The 23006-nt window shown below is 40.3% G+C and overlaps 1 protein-coding gene across 1 annotated transcript in view; it reads right to left on the bottom strand.

Moving 5' to 3' along the window:
- Positions 1 to 4204: 4204 nt before the first annotated feature.
- The window catches only part of LOC122704404 (synaptojanin 2 binding protein), a 45350-nt gene continuing 26548 nt past the window's right edge, over positions 4205 to 23006 (bottom strand). The window contains exons 2-4 of the mRNA XM_043919034.1: positions 20238 to 20374; positions 11071 to 11166; positions 4205 to 8474 (exon numbers count right to left, since the gene is read on the bottom strand). Of these exons, the coding sequence (XP_043774969.1) occupies positions 8334 to 8474; positions 11071 to 11166; positions 20238 to 20374 (374 nt within the window). The 3' untranslated portion in view covers positions 4205 to 8333. The remainder of the gene's footprint in view (positions 8475 to 11070; positions 11167 to 20237; positions 20375 to 23006) is intronic.

Below are 23006 nucleotides of genomic sequence, written 5' to 3'. Positions count from 1 at the left end.
GAAGATTAATCATGTCTTGGGGGTACAACGTACCTGTACTTTACATAATAAAAACAATGTTCAACATAAAAAACTGTAATAAGAAACTCATATTCAAATCAGCACTGCAGATACAGAATTAAAAGGGGAGCTAGGATCCCACACACCCGGAGCAACAAACCCTGAGTGCCCCAACTACTGAACCCACGCCCAGCAACTACTGAGCATCAGTGTGGCAACTAGAGAAAGAAGCCCGCACAAAAGACCTGGCATGCTACAAGGAAGATCCCAAGTGATGCAGCTAAGACCCAAGGCGGCCAAATAACTAAGTAAAAGTTTTAAAACCACATTCCATTTATTAAGATAAAAAATGGGATTCAATTTTATGATTCCATTTGCAAATCTCAAAACAGAAAGAAGGATCATATTTTCCTGACTGGTCAATCAATTTAATGATTACAGGAAATACAAAGTTCTTTTGTAAATGACTCTGCTAATGATTGACTTGCATTTGAAAAATGCATGTCAGCTCTCTCCCTCTCCCATTTATCACCCTGCAAAAGAAAGGAAAACATTTAGAAACAGGACCTAATCTTCGTGGTAATTTGATCCCTTAGATAGAGCAATGTTTGCTTATACCATAGGTTATTACACTATCATCAAGTGTATCAGGCAAGCAGATTAAGTGCTTTGGAATCTCTCTACAAGTATCTACATCAGGCAAGAGAATATGGCTGTTAAGAACTTGGTTCTGATCAGAATTCCTTAAAATACTGCCTTCCTTTTGTCTTCCTTTGATTACAATTGCCTTTTTGGATGTGAGTGTTGGTCTCAAAAAGAAACAGCAAATGGGCTTACCACAGGAGAGCAACCAACTGTAACCCTATTATATAATAGGTGAGAGTATTCTTGCCTGGAGAATCCCATGGATAGAGGAGCCTGGTGGGCTACAGTCCATGGGGTCGCAAAGAATTGGACATGACTTAAGAGATACAGCATGCACGCACAAAGAGCTTTACAGGGCTTCCCAGGTGGCACTAATGGTAAAGAACCTGCCTGAGAATGCAGGAGACATAAGAGATGCGGGTTCGATCCCTGGGTCAGAATGATCTCCTGGAGGAGGGCATGGCAACCCACTCCAGCATTCTTGCCTGAAGAATCTCATGGACAGAGGGGCCTGGCGGGCTACAGTCCATAGGGTCGAAAAGAGTTGGACATGACTGAAGCGACTTAGCATGCACCCATAAGAGCTTCACAACTCGAATGTACTGCTTCTAGGTGAAATCAGAAAAATACTTTGACATCAAGATCACCAACAGGGACTTCCCTGGTGGTCTAATGGCTAAGAGTCCTCTCTTAAATGCAGAGGACCCAGGTTCAATCCCTGATTGGGAAACTTGATCCCATATGCCCCAACTAAGACCTGGCACAGACAAATAAATTTTTTTTAAAATCACCAACAAATACTCCCTCCCTTTCAGATGGTAAGTTATTTCAGCTTAGAGTGACCCTATTTAATTTATATTTGTACCTTCAGCACCTAGCACATAGTGCATGCTCAGTTGTGTCCGACCCTTTGTGACCTCATGGATTATGGCCCCCAGTGGATTGTGGCCTGCCAGGCTCCTCTGTCCATGGGATTTTTCAGGCAAGAATATTGGAGTGGGTTGCCATTTTCTCTTCCAGGGGATCTTCCCAACCCAAGCGTCAAATTCAAGTCTCCTGTGTCTCCTGCATTGGCAGGCAAATTGCTTACCACTGAGCCACCTGGCAAGCCCAGGGGGTCTCTATACTGGCTTAGTAATAAATGATTTACAGTATTATGTGCAATTTAAAGACAAAAACATACACAAGCACCACTATAATAAAAATGTCATGGTATTTTCAACAGCTATGCACTTCTGTGCATGATTCCACTTGACTTAAGAGGTTCCTAGGTAATTTTCTATAACTTGTATTTCCAATTAAGTCTTGGGAATCATGACATAACATTACACCTTGAGACTTTGCCTGCTTTAATGATACTCACTGAACTGTCTGGCTGTTTTAAAAGTTATTTTTAATCTTCCTTTCTTTGTAAGGAGAATCTTTATATTCTCTTATGGTATTCATTAATGTGATATAGTATCATTTAAGGAAACAATGGTCACAAGGTGAAAAGTCAAAATGACCACTAAAAACGGTCCCTTAAATTAGCTAGCATCTATTCAGTATTTGCTAGGTGGTAGGCCCCTTATGCGGAGAAGGAAATGGCAACCCACTCCAGTATTCTTGCCTGGAAAACCCCATGGATGGAGGAGCCTGGTGAGCTGCAGTCCATGGGATTGCAGAGTCGGACACGGCTGAGCAATTTCCCTTTCTATCGTTCCTGTTGGCAAAGGCAATGGCAACCCACTCCAGTGTTCTTGCCTGGAGAATCCCATGGACGGAGAGGCCTGGTGGGCTGCAGTCTATGGGGCTGCAAAGAGTCGGACGCGACTAAGCAACTAACACAGGCCCCTTAAGAACCTTCATGTACTGAATTATATAGTCCTTCCTGTCTCTAGGAGGTGGGCTTGTTAGCCCCATTCTGCCAACAAGGAGTCCCAAACACAGAGGTTAAGTGACCTGTCCAAGTGATAAAGCCAGTAGTTGGTTGCACTGGGAATTTGAGTCTTGGGTGGAGGGCTATAAGAACAGAGGGTGGGGGGCTTCCCTGGTGACTCGGTGGCCATGACTCCACGCTCCCAATGCAGGGAGCCTAGATTCGATTCCTGGTCAGGGAACTAGATCCCAAATGCTACAACTGAGAGTTTGCAGGCTGTGACCAAGACCCGGCGCAGCCAAATAAACAAAGCATGGGAGGTGGCTGGAGGGGATTCACTGACTGGCAGTGCCCCATGGGGTCTGTCTCTCCCTTCCTCCTTGCTCTCTAATGCTACGGGCCATCTGGAGGTCTGCGAGTTTACTTTTTCCACCCCTTCTATGAGCTACTCCGTGCCCTCCAAGAAATACACTCCCACTTTTTAAAATTTTGCTAGTCACCAAGAATCAGTGTCTGTACTGACATCTCAAAGAGCCCCGAGTACCTGTGTACCCAACAGTACCCAGCAAGTACCTGTGTAGCCCCTACCACGTGCCTGCCCTGGGTTAGCTGACATAAAGCTCACACAGACACGTAAGGCTGACTTCCTGCCCTCCAGCTGCTTACATATATTTCAGAAAAGCCATGGTAATGATTGAATCCTCTGCCCTCCTATGCAGGTTCTAAGTGAAAGAGAACCAGACCTATGTGGGCTAGATCATGGAGAAAAAGGCTTCATGGAGGGCCTGGCATGGGATCTTGAGGGAGTCACTGCCTTGGACAACTTTTCATCATCTGCCCACCCCACAATCCCTTCTTCCAACACTGTCCCTCTCAGAATAGCTGATCCTGATGCACATGGTAGGCACTCATTTGTTGAATGTAGGAAAAACCCATCTGTCCAGAGATAAATTTCAACTAAAACAGATTGGAATAAAATCTTTATCAGCTTCACATGAAATTACATGAACTCTACTCTCCCACACAGTTGAGAACCTTATGTTGTTTCATTTTTAAAAATTGCTTATTTACACAACAAAAACGATGTCCAATGTTAAAAAACAAACCATACTTCTCTAGTTTTGAACTATTGAAATTAGTCGCAGAAGAGCTCATGATTCAATTTGATACTAGGTCAACTCCAAATTGGCACTTGCCATCTGCCTCTATAAGGATTAAATCATGAGCTGCTGCTGAAGATCAGCATCCCTTTTAGACTTTGCTACTGATTTTCAACACCCCTGAAAGGAGTTCAACATGGAGATAGCAATGAGGCACTGTGCTCTGGGAAAACTCAGCAGATCAGGTCTTCAGATAGATATTTCCAGGAGCTGATTTTATAAGCCCAATTCTTGTACCTCCTCATATCTAGAAAAACACTAAATCTTTCATGGTAACAGCTGTTCCTTGTGACTAACAGAAAGCTTTTGCACACACACACACACACACACAAAAACACGTGCTTTGGAGCAGTTTCTCAGAGTTATCTTAAATGCTGTCTCCTGGACTATAGTCCTCATTTTGCTGCAAATAAAACTTAACTCCAAACTCTCACGTTGTGCTTTTTTTTTTTTTTTTTAAAGAGGGCAGATCTTTCTCAGATTATTCTGTGCAATCTCCCAATCAGGCATGATGCTTGCAAAAATACCCTCCAGCTGTCAATCAGTTCTCTGATCTTTATTCAAGGCCCAAAGAAAGAAGATGGAAGCGAGATAAAAAGGATAGTTTTGTCTATATAGTGGATACATTCAAGACATTTAAGACAGAAAGGGCACTTCTGCAACAGACTCTTCAATCTGGGTTGTTAGTTTACACCTCCGAGCCCTGATTTTCTCGCCTTTAAGACAGATTCACCCTAGAATCTTTCAGTTTCAATGTTCTATGATTCAGTTTCAATAGATGCACACACTGACATGCTAATATATTTTGCTGGAAGTTGGTCAGTCCCTAACAAATCGACAGCCAAAGAATGCTTCACTTCTTATTTCATATCTATACTTGAGGCATAAGCTAATGGAGGGTTGGGCTCCAAAAAGGCATGAGTGAAATTCTTATTTGGGGTTGGAGCAATGCCTGGATGTAATACATAGCTTTTTTTTCCCCTGACACTGCACAGTGGAATCACCTGATGAACTGTTTTACTGCTGCCCTGTTCCCACCCTTAGAGATTCCGCTTCATTGATCTAGGTGCAGCCTGGATATTTAGAAATTTTATCAGCTCTCCAGGTGATTCTGACCTGAGAAAAAGGTGACTATTGGCATAGACCAGTGATTCTCAAACTTCAGTGTGCATCAGTTACCTGGAAGGATTATTAAAACTTATTTTTGGGTGCCCTACTAAATTTCTGACTCCTAGGGTGGAGCCCAAGAATTTGCTTTTCTAGCAAATTCCCAGGTAATGTTGATGCTTTTGTCCAGAGACCTCACTTTGAGAACCACTGCCGGTAGGGAAGTATCTTTGGTAGTGGCACCTGAAGTCCTGAGTTTAAATCCTGATTCTATTATTACCACCTATGCAATCTTAGAAAGCAACTTATTCTCTTCTTTACTGTCTTTTTAACACCTAGACCTCAGAGTTGTGAGGCCTCAACAGTGTTACCAATCACCTGGCACAGAATGCAATTAACAGGTATTCATTTCCTTTTTCTGTTACACATGGCTAGATGGTATGACTAAATTAATAGCATTGGTTAAAACTTGGCAGGAAAAGATAACAGAGAATTGAAGCAAACAATGTCTCATTAGAACTGTACATATAACATAGGATGATAAATGTAGAGAAGTGTTTTAAGTAAATGTCTTAAAAGATACTTTCATTCAATCTTTAAAACTGTGAACATTTTGAACATGGTAATTTAGGTGCAAGGAATATTAGATTCAACTGATAAAGTGATAGAAATGTTAGATTTGATCTACAAAGAGCATGAATGTTTTAATGACCTACAATGGACTCCAATACTTATGATGAAATTTAATTCTCTAGAAAATCAGAAATAAGAATATAATTGAAATAGCATACTTGCCTAAACCTTTTAATATACTGATATTTATTTTTTAATTAATTAGGCTGCATCAGGTCTCAGCTGTGACTCATGGGCTCTAGCACACTTTGGGGTCAGCAGCTGTGGTACAGACTTAGATGCCTTGAGGCATGAGAGACCTTAGTCCCCCGACCAGGGATCAAACCTGCGTCCCCTGCATTAGAAGATGGATTCTTAACCACTGGACCACCAGAGAAGTCCCTACTGACTTTTAAATACAATTCCAGAGAAAACCTGAATTATTAGTGTATCAGAATCCCTCTTATCAAAGCAAAACTCCTACCAATGATGCGATGGGTGTTTTTATTTACATATACCAACACACAAAAGATGAAATAGCTTTCCATCCTGCTTGCCTATTGCTTCCTGTTGTATGTCTCAAGGTCTCCTCAGGAGTTAATGTTCAAACCTCAAGAGGAATCCTGGGAGGAAAGCAGGCCCACTGCAGAAGCTGCTGTACATTCCTCCCGATACAGGAAGGGCACCCGAGGTTGTGCCTCCACAGTGGGGCTGGTTGAGGTGAGAACTGGAATACTGTGAGGGTTTCACCATGGAATCTAGGAATGCAGCTGTCTAAGTTGAGCCTCAGAGGTATTAAACTGTTTAGGTCTGGAGGCAGAAATCCTCAGGATCATTTACAGAAAGTTTCTTCTTCTACCAATAGGTGACCCAGAGGCAAAGTCTTATCTGAGATTTTTAGTTTTAAAAGCCTTCTCTTTCCACTTTGGCCTGATGCCATCAACAGCTTTCTTTTTCTGAATTCCTTAAAAAAAAAAAAAAGTGCACATCTTTGTTGCTGCATCATATTCTGAATAGTGCCATTTCTTTTATTATTGTTCTCAACTATTACTTAACCTTAAGATATACTTTCAACTTCTCATCTATTTATAAATTCTCTTAACTAGACTATGAACCAAGGGTCCTTAACTTGACCTCTTCCTCCACAGAACTTTCTCAAGTGCCTCAACTCTCACTAACCATCCCTTTTGTTGTTTGCAATATAAATTTGACCCTAACTTGCAATGCCCTGCCTATGGAGGTAACTGTATACTATTTTATGTGAAAAGGTGTTCTCTTCCCAAATGGAAACCCCCCTCCAAAAAAAAAAAAAAAACCCTTCAGGATGAAGGCTATGTATTTTGCTTCCTTCTAAAAGTCTTAACAAACCTGATGTCCAACAGACATCTGTAAAATTTTTATCAGATTATCCATGCTAAAAATTGGACACAACTGACTTCTTGAGTCCTGAGGGAAAGTTTTCATACTCTTGCTGCCAAGATTATGTAAAGCCTATAGCCTGCCAAGTATACGTAGGGGATGGAAATGATTTTCTTTAAGCCAGAAAATTAGCCTTGGTTCAGCTCTCATGAGTGCTTTAAAATCAACCTTCAATACCACAAGAACAGGAGGGTTCCCACCTCATTAGTGCCCTTGGTATTCCCTAATATCCATTCATCCATAAGTTTTCCCCACAAAACAGACACCAAACTTCCAGAGCCCCTAAAACAAACAAAACTTTCTTCCCCTTCCTTGTAAAATACTTCATTCATTAAAAGCCATAACCAGTGCTTAGAACCTTTCAAAAAAAAGAAAAATCAGCAACCCAAACCGTTTCAACTTAACTGAATAGAAGGAGAGCTGATTACATGCCCGTTCCACTGGGGAGCAGTCCCTCTCTCAGAGTTTGCCTGTTAACAGAAACAGGAAAGAAAGACTGGTAGATGGCCTGAGTTTTCTTCACTGGGTTGGTTTGGCCTCAGAGCTCTGACTACAGTCATTCCAGTTGATCATTTAACAGGACTATAAGGTACCAAAACAGTCACTAGAATAGTCCAGAGACTAGTATGATTTACATTTACATTTCCCAAGTTTTTTAAAGACTTACTTGCACAAAGCTGGATTATGGCATTTTACCTCAGCTGTCCCATAGGTATTATGAAGAAGAAACACTGTTCTAAGATTTTTAATTAGTTGCTTTAGTTTTTGTTTTTTTTTAATGACTCAGATTGCTATAGCCTCTTTTAAGTCTCACTCTGTTACTCTTGCTTCATACTGAATTCTTCAATTGAAGACTGTCACTTAATCCTTACAGCAGAAACCCAGAAACCGGAGTTGCTTTCCACTTCTTTAATTCTCCATAAGGCATCAATATTATACTATCATACATGAATATGTATGTATATATATATACGTGTGTGTGTGTGTGTGTGTGTGTATATATATACATATTTGCTTTTTTTTAAAGTAGAAATGTTCTTCTCATTCATCTTTGTTTGATACAAAGTAGGTGCCCAAGTAGGTAGTAATAGTTAGAAATTAAATAAAAGGCCACAAAAACTTCCCAAGGAAGATCATTAAAGAGAAAAATCCTTTTTTCCTCTTATTACAGCTGGCCTTTGACACATGCCAGGTAAGAAAAAAAGGAATACTGCAAGGTGATGGGAAGACTGGACCTTTCCCATTTTTTGGGTTGTAGCTGAACTTCTATTGGCGGTTCTAGTAAAATACATAACTCTTCGTTTGTTCTAGGCAAGTCCTTCTTTCGGGTTTCCTTCAAACACTGCCTTTACTCTCCCATGAGAATATGAGGATTCAGAGATTTCGAATAGCAAGATTCTGGTTGAGTAGCAGTCTCTTGAAATCATGAGCTGGCTATGTAGAGGGACAGTTATGGAAGATTGGCAGGAGAGGGTGAGAGAAAAAGAGAAACGTATCTTCTTCTTTGGGAGCACAGGAAGAAAGCAAGTTTTTCAAAGTCGTTGCCGGTATCTCATGAAGGCCCAGGCTGCTACCACGGTGAGGGCAAACACTGGCACCAGCACCATAGTTATGGGAATACCACTTGGCTCCCCTTCACCTTGAGGTCCTATGGGCCCATTCTGCACCTGTAACTGGAAGGGAAAGAAAAATGTTAACTCTAGTGACAATGTGTGTTTACCACAACTGCAGTGTCCAAGGTGACACATTACCTGGGTCAGCAGTCCTGTATCACTCAAAGCTGTAAGCCCTCAGCACTACCAAACAGAAGGTGTCCTCTGTCTGTCCCGAGTTGATACACCAATGTCACTGATTCTTTGGAAACAAAGTAAGTCTGATGGAAAGGCATTTAACCTTGCTGTGCTACTGACCTAAAGGGACCCAAGGGTAAGTCAGACAACTTCTCTCTATTTCTGCATCGTCTCCACCAAACTATACGCATACCATACCAGGAAAATGAAGATATGAAATGAAGCCTACTGATCCTATGGGAAGCCTGGAAATTATTGGGCAAGGGCAGGGGTGTCCATCTTTCTAGAAATGTTTACCGAGAAAAATTATCAGTAGTCAGCGTGTAATAACAGCAGATCTGAGCAATGGGACAGGTGCAATGACATTATTTAGAAATACTTTTCAATTCCTGAAAGGTACCTACTCCTTCTGAAGATGGGGTCCTGTCCTTCATCCCCCATTTGGTAATACTAGTCAAAGATAAAGGTGAGACTTATACGGAATGAAGGTAAAAGATTCAAAGGTAAATAGGTTTAAAAATTTCAGATCCTAACAGTTATAATTTTCCATTTCCGAAACATTCCCTTTTGAGGCTTGTAATCTTTCTTCATTTCAGTCAATTTTGTAAAAGGTAGCCTTTCTTAACATCAACTTTTTAAAAAAAACCGTTTTTAAAAATTGAAGTACAGTTAATTTTAGCAAAGCGATTCAGTATATACATAAATGTATTCTTTTTCAGATTCTTTTCCATCATAGGTTACTACAAGATACTGAATAGAGCTCCCTGTGTTATACAGAAGGTTCTTTTATTTATTTTATATATAACAGTGTATATATGTTAATCTGAAACTCCTAATTTTTCTCTTCCCCTGCCTCCACTATCCCTTTTGATAACCCTAAATTTTTTTCTGTTTCTGAGTCTATTTCTGTTTCATAAATAAGTTCATTTGCATTTTTAGACTTCATATATAAGTGATATGATACAGTATTTGTTTTTCTGATTTATTTCACTTAATATGATAATCTCTAGGTCTATTCATGTTGCTACAAATGGCAATATTTTATTCTTTATGGCTGACTAATATTCCATTACCACATACAAACACACCCCATATCTTCTAGTCATCTGTTACTGGACACTTAGGTTGCTTCTATGTCTTGACTATTGTAAACAGCATGAATGTTGGGGGCATGTATCTTTTTGAATTAAATTAACATTAATTGGTAATAGATAACTTAGTAACTGTGAAGCCATCTTGTTTTAGTTAGATTTAATCTTATTAGTCCATGAAACTCTGACCCCTCAATCTGAAAGACAAGACTGAAAAAACTACCTTTTCTATCTTATACCCCGCTACAGCTTTCGTTCATTTCCTGATGAGATGTCCTGAGAGAACATGCTCAACAGAAAGATATGGCTTTTATAGGTCAATTCCTTGACCAGAACAATCTGTTTTGTTTGGAGTTATTTATGGATGTTTCCTTAAGAAATGAACTCACATGCCTTCAAATTTAACTCTAATCATATTACAGTGTATGCCTATATTTGCTTGCCTTTATCTGTTGCGTATCAATACTTTCTCCCATGCTTTAAAAACAAAGAAGGGCCAAGGCAGAAGCAGCTGAATACTAATATGTCTCCTATTGACCTGGTTTTCTAATCCATCACACCCAGATTCTGCTTGCCACCTTGACTGTTTTCTCAGGTATCTTTCATGCCTTGTGCCCTTTCCACTTCTTTCACTATCTCCTGTTGAATTCTTCAGTCTCTGAAGCCTCACTCAGGAATTGGGTGAGGCAAACATAGCATCAATTTAAGAAGGAGCAACTTTAAAGACACAATGAACCTGTGTTGTCAAGTGCATTCCAAAGTCCTTCATGCTACAGGAGGATTATGTCCACTCAGGCTTTTCTTCTTATCATCCAAACGATAAAACACTAGGAACTAAAGAGAGGATATAGAGATAGGTAGCTGTCTTGATCAAATTCTGAATCTCATTTCTTTTCTCCTGGCGCTCCCATTTGAGCACTAGGCCTTTAGTCAAGAGGATGCCCAAGTTGAAGAGCATTGAATAAGAGCATTGATAAGAAAAGCATTCATGATGATGATAGGGAAAAGCACACAGTGGGTAACAAAAAACCCACCACCTCTGAAACTTAAAGAGTTTCATAAATAAAAATGTTCAAGGGAAGACATATGTTTCCTCCCCTACTAAGAAATAAAACTGGCCTGGTTATATTTTTCCCCATTTATTTTAATTTGGTTGTCAGGCTTTATCTTTAGGGTACATTACCTTGAAGCTACCAGGCTGCAAATGTACTGTTACGAATTTCCTTTAATGATTAGAAGAAGTCTCAGAAGACCCTTGCCTATGACAGATAATCTCTTCAAAAGAATGAGAGGGAAAGGAAAAAAGCCAAACACACTACTGAAGATTACACCACATGATTAATTCACAACAATGTCAGAAAAACCTGGTGGCAGCAAATGACGCCTACCCTGTGTTGTACTCTCAGGGACACAGCATAGCCTGCGTTACGGAAGAGGTCTACAGCATCCTGGTGCAGCAGGTTCTTTAGGTCTTGGCCGTTGACCTGTCAAAAGCAGCAAGGAAAAGTAGTGAGAGAAACAGAATGGGAACTCTCGTAAGTCAAAAGATTTACTTACATGTGACCACAGATTTAAAAACAGAGACAATTCCAAGGGCTAGGAGAAGGGGTAAAGTTACTTGGAACTCAGAGTAACTTTTTCATCTTCAAAGCTACTGGTCTTCCAGGTTACCACTCTATATCCTTTATATTTTTAATCCCTGGCATGGCTGGGCCAGCTTCAGCTCTAGAAATGTAACTCTAGGAAGCTCTCCCACAATTTAGTTTGATGTGGTACAAATCGACTAGCCTTTTCTATTGTTCTTATTCTATTCTGAACAATTTTCACTGATTCCATGGATATGCCTATCCTCCTCAAATTTACAAAAAACCATGTTTCTGTGATGATACAAACTTCTAAAAATGTTTTGGTGAAGCTGAGTCCTACCACCTAAAGGTGAGAGATGCGAAGTACTCTGCTATCAACACTTCTGTGTCAGGAGTGACACTGGCCACAAGTGGTATCTAGTCTATGCTATACTCAGTGATACAGAGTAGCCCATGTTATGCAAAACCTCCATAGCTTTTATACATGGCAGTGGCAGCAAGAACATCTAATATATTTGGTAGCTTCTGTTCTACATGCTTTCATACATTATCTCATTGAGTAATCACAATCCTATGAGGTAGACATTATTTTTATCTTGTTTTCACAGATGAAAAAAAAAAACACTGAAGCTTAGCAAGGTTAGGTAATTTACCCAAAGTCATAGTAACTGTAGAAGCTAGGGCTAAGGAGTTTTATATCCTGGAAGGAAGATTAAAGTGCTCTTGCCTCTTACTGCTCCTTCTGGACTATTACTCCTCCACCCTGACTCACCAACTATTCCTTCCTCTGCTGAAGCTCAAGTCATTTACTTATTCAACCTTCTCATCTTCCTTGTCACGGTTTCCCTTCTCCAAGAAGTTCATAATCATCCCTCCAGTCTTTTCCCTGTCAATATTCTTACTGAATAACTCCATCAACACTCTGGTCTTACTGTCTACCTTTCCAAACTGAAGGATTCCAGCTCTATTCCATTCTAGTCATCAACTAGCGTAAGCCTTCCACTTCAACATTAGGCATGCTTCAGCTCCAATATCTCAAACTTAAAAAAAAAAAAAAAAAAATTCTACTTTCTCTGTACTTCCTATACCTCTGAAAATCTCCTCTTCATCCTCATCAATGCCTTTTAGACTTCTGGGAGTTCCTACTATTCCAAAAAAGCACCTGGAAAACTACCGGAATCTGTTATCATGATCTTCTACCATCTTTCCAGTCCTGGGCAACACACTGCATTTCCTTTTCATGTCATCAGGGAGTTTAACATTCCAAGAGAAAAGACACACAGTCACATTTTTTCCACCACAGACCCATGCGAGCTGGCTTCTGCTGTATCTTTACAACCCTTCTCATCTGGTGAACTCCCTAATACATATGCAGTGGGTAGCTGTTCCCAAGACCTTTCCTACCATCAAACTCCAATTCCACCTCTTTTCTCAGCAGATTCCCGTCTTAACTTTTTTGAGAATACTGAGAACTTATAACAAACATTCTCTCCATTTTCTTTCTTTTCCCCTTAAAGTTTCTTAATATCCTCTTAGTGCTGCTTTCTCCTTCTTTTTTTTTAAGAAATTATTTATTTATTTTTGGCTGTGTTGGGTCTTCATTGCTGCATGGGCTACTCTCCACTTGCAGTTCGAGGGCTTCTCATTGCGGTGGCTTCTCCTGTTGTGGAGCACAGGCTCTAGGGTGTGAGGGCTTCAGAGGTTGTGGTGCATGAGCTTCCCCAGTGGCTCAGCAGTAAAGAATCCGCCTGCAGTACAGGGGACGCACAAGATGCAGATTCAATCCCTGGGTCAGGAAGATCCCCCAGAGGAGAAAATGGCAACCCACTCCAGTATCTTAGCCTGAAGAATCCCATGCACAGAAGAGGCTGGCTGGCTACAACGCCTGGGGTTGCAGAGAGTCGGACACAACGGAAGCCCCTGAGCAGCAGGAGCATGGGCTCAGTAGCTTTGGCTCCCGGGCTCCAGAGCACAGGGTCAATGGTTGTGACACATGGGCTTAGTTGTTCCAACACATGTGGGATCTTCCTGGACCGGGGATCGAACCTGTGTCTCCTGCACTGGCAGGTGGATTAAATACCACTGAGACACAAAGGAGGCCCTGCTTTGGGTTTGTCTTTGTAGGTCTTTCTTCTTCCATTCCTCTCTTGTTCTCTCCTCCTGTGGTCCAATGACCGTTGGATTGCTTTTTCTTTTTTCTCTTGTGTATGAGAGTGTATGTGTGAGAGAGTACGTGTATGTGTGTGTGTATCTATTGTAGTTTTAGGGTTTGCTGTTCCCATGAAGTTTTGATATAGCAGTCTATATATGTAACAGGTTGTTTCAAGTTTCTGGTATCTTCCCTGCTTCGAGAAGTTCCTTTAGCATTTGTTGCTGGGACGGCAAGTGTAATCTTGGTCCTCATGTGAGCTTCCTTTTGCCAAGAGGGAAGAAAGACATTGGGTGACATCAGGCAAAAGAAGAGAACAGGCCAGAGATTTCTTTCAACCCTCCTAGTTTTCTAAAGGTATTCTAAGAGGTCAGTTACTCTAATTGCCTTTAAAAAAAAAAGTCTTTTAGAAATGCAAAGGACATTTCTTTTTTAAAGAACCATTTCTCATCCTTTGCCCAAGTATGTGGGAGGTAAAACAGCTCCATAAAACTAATGATTCTTTCTCTGTTGAAAAGTATACATCTCTCTACTCTAAAGCTGAATTTGCTTTCTAATATTTACCTCCTCTAAGTGTTTTTACAGATTCCAGTTTTACAGACTAACTTCCAAGTGCTGTAGATTTTAATCCTAAATATATGTGGAATCCACTCTATCACAATTCTATTAGGTTGGTGCAAAAGTAACTGTGGTTCTACACTGTTGAAATATGCCATTTGATATTGGGATACATTCTTAAATAAATGTGGTTATGCTCTACATTATTTAAAGTGCATTTCTTGCTTTATGTTCTTTTAATAATGACTTGTTACTGTTTATTTTATATTTTAGACTACAGAAATGATTGATGTTAGACAAACAGCAAATTCAAACAATTTTTTTATTTGAGTTCAAAATGGGTCATAAAGCAGTGGATACAACTTGTAACATCAGCAACATGTTTGGCCCAGGAACTGCTGATGAACACACAGTGCAGTGGTGGTTCAAGAAGTTTTGCAAAGGAGACGAGAACCTTGAAGATGAGAAGTGCAGTGGCTGGCCACTGGCAGCTGACAACAACCAACTGAAAGCAATCATAGGAGCTGATCCTCTTACAACTACACAAGAAGTTGTCCTGGAACTCAACGTCAACCACTCAAGGTCATTCAGCATTTGAAGCATATTGGAAAGGTGAAGAAGGTTGATAAGTGGGAGCCTCCTGAGCTGACCAAAAAACAAAGAAATTGTCATTTTTGAAGTGTTGTCTTCTCTTATTGTATGCAAGAAAACAAACCATTTCTCGGACTGTGACATGTGACGAAAAGTGGATTTTATATGACAACTGGCTCAGTGGTTGAATTGAGAAGCAGCTCCAAAGTACTACCCAAAGCCAAACTTGCACCAAAAAAAAGGTCATGGTCACTGTTTGGTGGTCTGTGGCTGGTCTGATCCTGGTGAAACCATTACATCTGAGAAGTATGTTCAGCAAATTGATGAGATGCACCGAAAACTGTAATGCCTGCCTCTGGCATCGGTCAACAGAATAGGCCCAATTCTTCTCCATGACAATGTCCACCTGCTCATCGCATAACCAATGCTTTAAAAGTTGAACGAATTGGACTACGAAGTTTTGCCTCATGGGCCATATTCATCTAACCTCTTGCTAACTGACTACCCTTCAAGTATCTCAACAATTTTTTGCAGGCAAAACGCTTCCACAACCAGCAGAGGCAGAAAATGCTTTCCAACAGTTCACTGAATCCCAAAGTACAGATCTTTACCCTACAGGAATAAAAAAACTTATTTCTCATTGGCAAAAATGTGTTGATTGTAATAGCTCCTATTTTGATTAATAAAGGTGTGTTTGATCCTAGTTATAATGATTTAAAATTCATGGTTTGAAACTGCAGTTACTTTTGTACCAATCTAATAATATAAACCAAAGGTTCTCAAAGTATGGTCTCAGGACCAGCAGCATTAACTTGGGAATTTGTTAAAAGTGCAATTTATTAGGACCCATTCTAGTAATCTGGTGATTCTGAAGTTTAAATTAGCTTTAACCTAAATTGCTTGAAGCTTTCTTTACACCCAGTCTACTTACCCTACTTAATCCATAGTCTATGCATCCACAGACTCCATCAATGATTTTCCATTTACTGGAGTAGTGATTTTTCAAAGACAGGTCTGTTGACCCATTACAAAAGATAGTGAAGTCAATCCAGTGGGTCAAGATTATAATTTTAAATAAGTGAAATTAGAAAACACAACATATCAAAATGCATCACATACAGAAGAGATAGGTATTATTTTGTTTAATTTTGCTTATGTGCATGTGCTTGCATTTCCCATTACAGGTCATAATTTGAAATGTTTGAAAAACACTTGCCTATAGCTGTGCTTCTCAAAATTTATCCACAGGCTGTTTCCTGAGACTCTGCATTTGTAATAAATTCCCAGGTGATGGGTAGATGGTCCTTGGACCCCTCACTTTTACTACCAAGAGCTATTCAATTGAGAAACCTTAGAATACTGCTAAACTTGTTACTTCAGTTTCCTTAACTCATGGTATTGTAAGTTGTATTAAACTTGAGATATGATAGATTTGCAACATGCTAGAAAATTTTGTTAACTGAATGATCAGTGTTAAGATTGTGGTATTCTAGTTAACCAGTGGGGAATCATATGATTTTTTTGCTTTAACTATGGCTGTTTATTAGTTTTTAAAAATGAGTTTCCCATTTCCTGCCTTAGAAAAGGAGTAAACTGAGTTAAAATAAGCCTTCTTGGATGATTAATAATTTTGGACAGCACTAAGATAATCTAACATTTAGGATAATGTAAGAGTTACTGGAGTGCTAACTATAGGATAATATAAATGCAGATGTGTAAGATACAGAGAAAGAATGGGGTCAATTTAGTAAGCACTGACCTCAGATTATACTCTGGATAATTTAATTCTTCCCCCAAATCTTGAAATGAATTACAATTTAGGGGGAGGGATTCTCTTTTTTCATTAAAGTAAAAAAAAAAAAAAAGATTATCTAGTTCCAATTAATCAAGTCAAACCAAAAAGGTCAGTTATAATTCATTCCTAACATTCTGCATTTGCAATAAGTTCCTAGGTGACCAAGCTTCATTCACAGAGCAACTAGCTTACTAGATGCTTACTCTGTGCCAGCTACAGGTGTACATGGTGCTAACGGAGATGAGAAAACAAGGACTTTTCCTTAGAGGTATTCAAGTGTTCTTGCCTGGAGAATCCCACGGATGGGGTCGCACAGAATCGGACACGACTGAAGTGACTCTGTCTAAAGGATTCTGCATATTTCAATGTCTCTGTAACTGACTGGATGAGAGTGTCTAGTTTCCAACTGATCTCCTAAGTGAAAAGGGAAAGTGTTAGTTGCTCAGGCATGTCCGACTCTTTGTGCCCACATGGCAGTAGCCTGCCAGGCTCCTCTGTCCATGGACTTCTCCAGGCAAGAACACTGGAGTGGGTAGCCATTCCCTTCTCCAGGGGATTTTCCTGAGTCAGGGATCAAAACTCTTCTCCTGCATTGCAGGCAGATTCTTTACCATCTGAGTCATCAGGGAAGCTTTAAACTAATAGTCAATAATTACTCACATGAAATCTAGGTCATTTAATGATATTTCTATTAGTTACCAAAAATGAATATGTACTAAAGAAAGGACATATTCTTAGTCTGATTACCTAGCACCAGAAACAGTCGGAGCAAATTTTACAACATGGAAAAATAACCATGTGAGGAAGATATGGAAGCCCTTAAAGAACAAACGGGAATACAGGCCAATAAATAATTTAGCATAGTTTTACAGAGGCTCCAAAGTTAATCATAAATGAGCACTTAAGTACATCAAAGAGATAAAGCAAGCTCAAGAACAGGTGGAACCATTTAATGGTTAACGCCTAACAAGTACACTTAAGGATACAGAGGGAACAGGATGGTGAGGCAATATTTCTTAAGAAACGGGATCTAGAATTTAAATTTTGCAGCTCACTCTTAGAAGGGGAACTGGAGACAAAGAATGTAGCCCTCGATAGAACAGAGAACATGCTGGCCTTTTCTTCTTGTATAAGCTCCGTCTTTTCTTCAGTCTTCTCTATTTCTCTCAGTATCTGTCTTGTGATGAAGGCGAAGAATAAGAGGGGGCCTGTGGTGAGGGTGACTGCATTCCCTGAGGTATGGTGAAGTAGGGAAGACGGCTGTTGCTGCAGTTAGTCGCTGAGTCGTGTCTGACTCTTTGTGACCCCATGGACTGTAGCCCGCCAGGCTCCTCTGTCCATGGGAATTCCCAGGCAAGAATACTGGGGTGGGTTGACATTGTCTTCTCCAGGGGATCTTCTCGACTCAGGGACTGAACCCACATCTCCTGCGTTGGCAGGCAGATTCTTACCACTGAGCCACCAGGGAAGCCCAAACAATAGTGAGATACCATGGGTGCTCAGTTGCTAAGTCATGTCCAGCTCTTTGTGACCCCATGCACTGGAGCCCACCAGCCTCCTTTATCCATGGCATTTTCCAGGTAAGAATATTGTCTTATATTTTTGCCTTTTGTTTGCCTGGCATTTTATCCTCCCTTCTTTTACATACCTCCTCCTTACATGGCCAGAACATAAACTTCCATCATTCTTTGGAATATGTCTTATATATAGTTGCAATGTTTTATATCTTGCAAGAGATCTTCATAATAAGTTTTTTGTATTTTGATAAAGTCAAGTTCTCTGCTATAAATTTTAAAGACAATTGAGCTGAGGTTTTTAGACATCTACTTTTCTCTTCATTGACATTCATCTCCTACCATATCTTTTAAAAAAACTTGAGTGGCCTTCCAGGAGTTCCTTTTCTCTCTGAGGTGATGGCTCACACACGAAAGCCTGCTTATCTTGGCTCAGGTCTAATAAATTCTCTCACACTGAGGTGTACGTCCTTTTGTTCTATCATTTTACCCTTAATAGAGAAGACTAATTTCAGTTTTTATATAAAACCATACATAAACTCTACTACTAATTCACCATCCAACTTTCTCTTTAGGATAAAGAACCCTGGCTCTTCATTTATCTTTTAGAAGGCAATATAGTATATGAGTTAAGAGTAGAGGTTCCAAATTTGCAGACCAAGTCCTCTGCCATCTACTAGTTATATGACCTTGGGCAGGTTTTTTGACTTCACCAAGCTTCCTTAGCGGCAAAATATGCATAACAATTATACCCACCTCATAGGGCTGCTATAATATTACATAAGTTTTAAGATCTCAGTATACTGCTTGGCATAGAATGCTCAAAACCTTTTAACTATTCTCATTTTTCAATGATTTATCTTTAACCAAAGCCTTTTGAATAATGACTCTCTTCTTCACCCTACTTTTTTCAAGTCCCTCTTCACCATGAAGCCTAGTTCCCAGTATTTTGAAGAGAATGCAGTTATGTGTCAAAATATTAAACTGCATAGTTTCTAACTACATGCTACACTTTAATCTTAAAAACCCATTCTCAAGTTTTCCTTAACACATCATTCAAGTTGACTTCATGTTTTTAGAATGTCTTTTTCCTGGGAGCAACAGGAAATAACCTGCTTCTAAACTTAGGTAGATAATTACTGTCTTTATCTCACAGATTAATAAACAGGGCCTAGGAGACCCAGTAAAGAAGCAAAACAATCAGTGAGAAGGATTAAAATGGGGTATTACCATCCATGATGCTATTATTTATATTCTAGATCAGCCAACCTTTCTGGGTGTTCTTAAATTTCTTAACTTGTTCATTTGTTAAATATATATTAAACACCATGCTAGAATATAAATGGTAAAAAAAAAGATGTAGTCTGAGCCCTTGAGGAACTTCCAGAAAATAATAATATCAATGGTCAACATGAAGTCAGTTCCCTCTTAGAGACATTAGCAGGGTGAAGTGGGATCATGGTGGACAGATAACCAAATCAGACTGCATTCCAAATTTCATCTTACTAATGAGTTATTAAAAGGTCTTTGAGTCTAAAAGGACAATTGTCTAAAGGACAATTCCTACCTTCCTCTTTTGTCTCCAATTTTGGAGTAAAGGAAGACACACTTTAGTGTTTAATCAACAAAAGGAAGTAATAAAGTATAATAAAAGAATAACAAAAAAATGTGAGTTTTAAGTACCTTTCCCACACACCAATCCCGCACATTCTGGATTTAATTTGCCTTCTCCGTTGAGTGAGGTACTATCCTCCATGCTCTATGGCAGGGCTGGAAAAGATGACTGATCAAGGTCCTCTTACCAAACTCTGCAATCTGGATACAGTAAGTCCCCTACATACGAACGTTTAAAGATCCAAGTGTGTGTTCGAATGTCCAGTCACGTAAGGACTGATGAAACTGCAGCTTGCCCTCCATCTCCTATAGCTGAGCATCCTTCAGCTCTATCATCTCCCACCTCTTCTCCCTCATCCAAAAACTCTGCTTGCTTGTTCATTCACTGTCAGCCCCTATATGCCAGCTGTTGTACTCCTCTACTTTTCAAGGTACTGGACTGTAAGATTTAAAATGTTTCATTTTCTGTTTTTTAATGCATTATTTGTGTGAAAAGTATTATAAATCTATTACAGTACAGTACCATGTAGCCAGTTGTGCTAGCTGGGTACCAAGGCTCACTTTGTTGGACTTACAAACAAATCAGCATTATGAACTCGCTCTCAGACAAACGCATTCGTCTGTGAGGGAATTACTGTATTTCCAGATCCAAAAAGGCAGGCAGGAATCTTCCCAAGGAAGGGGTTGGGGTTAGGCACTAGTGTCTAAGGAGCCAGGGACAGTGAAGGAGGCGGAAGCCAGTTCTCACCGAGAGGATCTTATCACCCTCCTGGAGCCGCCCATCCAGGGCTGCAGCCCCGTTCTCTTTGATGCGGCTGACGAAGATGCCACTGTCATTGGAGACATACTGCTGATCTGTCCCACCGACGATGTTGAAGCCCAGCCCTGAGAAAATCATGGAGGAGTTGTAAAGGAGATAGGGGTGCAGAAGGAGGAAAGAGGTTAAAGAAGATAAGGAGAAAGAGAAAGGAAAGGCCTTGTGGCAGGGTTAGGGGTTAGGGAGTGGTGGTGGGGGGTACGCGGGGTAGGAGAGTCCAGCCTGTGATGTAGCTGGTGGCTAGTAATGAGCAAGATCAGTGATTAGTATCACTAACAGAGGTCAAGAGTACCCAGAGTTACTCAATGAGACCAGGCAGGGCTAAAAATACAAACACAGTGATCAACATGGTTAGTTGAATACAAAAAGAAAAAGTTTTTTTTCTTCAAAGTCATTAGCACTGTGATGGCTCAGAGTAAGTGGTTAATAAATATCACCTGTCATTATAATAACATGAAAGGCTCTGAGAAGTCCTGCAGGAAAGCACCCTGCTCAACTTTAGCTCAGCCTCTCCCCAGCCTAGCTGCCTGCAGAGCCACCATGGAGCTTGCAAGATGCACCATTGCACAGAATGTATTTGTCCTCATCAAACTTTACACTGCTTCCTGAAACCCAAGACAGCCTCAGCCGCCCGACCCCCACCCCCGAGAGCAGGATCCGGGCAGGAACCCAGGCCTCTTGGCTCTGAGCTCTAAGCTCTTTCTTGCCTTTATGATATCTCTCTATCCCCAAAGCACTTCTTCCAACCAATAAACAAAAGAATTAGGAGCCATTCTCCCAGGCTCCCAAGACTAAGTATTTCACATTTGGATTCTTCAGCACTTATTGGTCAGCTTTGCAGACCACAGGCAATTAAGGCAATTCTAAGATGTGCTGCTCATATTTGATTTAGATTCTGTTGGTAGCATTTGGAGGATCCAAAATACTGACTTTCCTGCTTAGAAGAAGCAATGCTTTTAACTAGTTGGCAAATGAACTGTTCCTTATTGAGAGGGAGATTCTAAACCAAACCTTCCCCTGTACATTTCTCCCAACCTTCAGAAGAGTTTGTGTATGGTGGTGCTTTGGAAGAAATGGCCTTGGGAGTTCATTTATTTTTCTCTATTTTGAATTGAGGTGGTGTCAGAAAAAGATAACTGATGCTTCACGGCAGGACTAAACCACCAAACTCATTCTTCTTTCCTTTTATGCCTCAAGTGCAAACAACTACATCCTTGGGTATAGTGACTGTTAAATATTATTCACTGTGTGTGTGTGTGTTAAGTTGCTTCAGTCATGTCTGACTCTTCACGACCCTATGGACTGTAGCCCCCCAGGCTCCTCTGTCCATGGGATTCTCCAGGCAAGAATACTGGAGTGGGTTGCCATGCCCTCCTCCAGAGGACTGTCCCAGAACCTGCGTCTTATTTACTATAGATAACTAATAACCTATTGATTAGCAACTACCCATTTCCTGCTCTTCCTAGCCCCTGACAACCACCATTCTGTTCTTCACTTCAATGAGTGATTATTTTAAACAGGTGTAAAATTTCAGTTTTGCAAGATGGAAGTTCTGGAAATCCAATGTACAACATTGTGCCTACAGATAATAGCCTTATTAGATATTTAAGAAACTGTTGACAGTAGACCTAATTTAAGTGTTCTTACCACAATAAAATAAAGTTGAATTTAAAAAAAGAGAAAAAAATGACTACCAAAGTACTATTTCTAAGGACCAAACAATAAGTTGTGGGAAGGGTTTCATTTACAAAACTATTGTTATATGGTTTCTATCTATGCAATAGAGAAAAGCCACTTTTTATCTATGCAATAAAAAGAAAAGAAAGAAAATAGGGCCTTCTTTAACATCCAGTGCTATAGAAATCAAAGACACAGTGCAAAGAGAAAGGAGATAGGAAACACATATATCAGGAGACACATAAAACAGATACAAAAAAACATATATCTGGCAGCACAACTGGAAAAATACAGCCATAATCACTAGCCTACTACTGGTTTCAACAGAACACAGATACTTAAAGGGATGAGATGAAAGCTTAAGTGAACCTCATTGTATTAACATACGCACTAGCAAATCAATCTATGATTTAAGGAAACACATGGCCAAAGAAAGCAGCAGGCAGGAAATGTCTAATTGAAATAGCCTACCTCCTGTACAGAGTATCTGTAGCTAGCGAATGAAAAGGATACATAATACAAAGAACTTCCACTGGAAGATGACTACGTCAACTTCTTTAAGTCAGTTCAGTCGCTCAGTCGTGTCTGACTCTTTGTGACCCCATGAATCGCAGGACGCCAGGCCTCCTTGTCCATCACCAACTCCCAGAGTTTACTCAAACTCATGTCCATTGAGTCGGTGATGCCATCCAGCCATCTCATCCTCTGTCGTCCCCTTCTCCTCCTGCCCCTATTCCCTCCAAGCACCAGGGTCTTTTCCAATAAGTCAACTCTTCGCATGAGGTGGCCAAAGTATTGGAGTTTCAGCTTCAGCATCAGTCCTTCCAATGAACACCCAGGACTGATCTCCTTTAGGATGGACTGGTTGGATCTCCTTGCAGTCCAAGGGACCCTCAAGAGTCTTCTCCAATACCACAGTTCAAAAGCATCAATTCTTCTGTGCTCAGCTTTCTTCACAGTCCAACTCTCACAGCCATACATGACCACTGGAAAAACCAGAGCCTTGACTAGACGGACCTTTGT

This window comes from Cervus elaphus, chromosome 12 (genome assembly GCF_910594005.1).
Source record: "Cervus elaphus chromosome 12, mCerEla1.1, whole genome shotgun sequence".
Classification (NCBI taxonomy): domain Eukaryota; kingdom Metazoa; phylum Chordata; class Mammalia; order Artiodactyla; family Cervidae; genus Cervus; species Cervus elaphus.
This window is presented reverse-complemented; position numbering and strand designations above follow the sequence as displayed.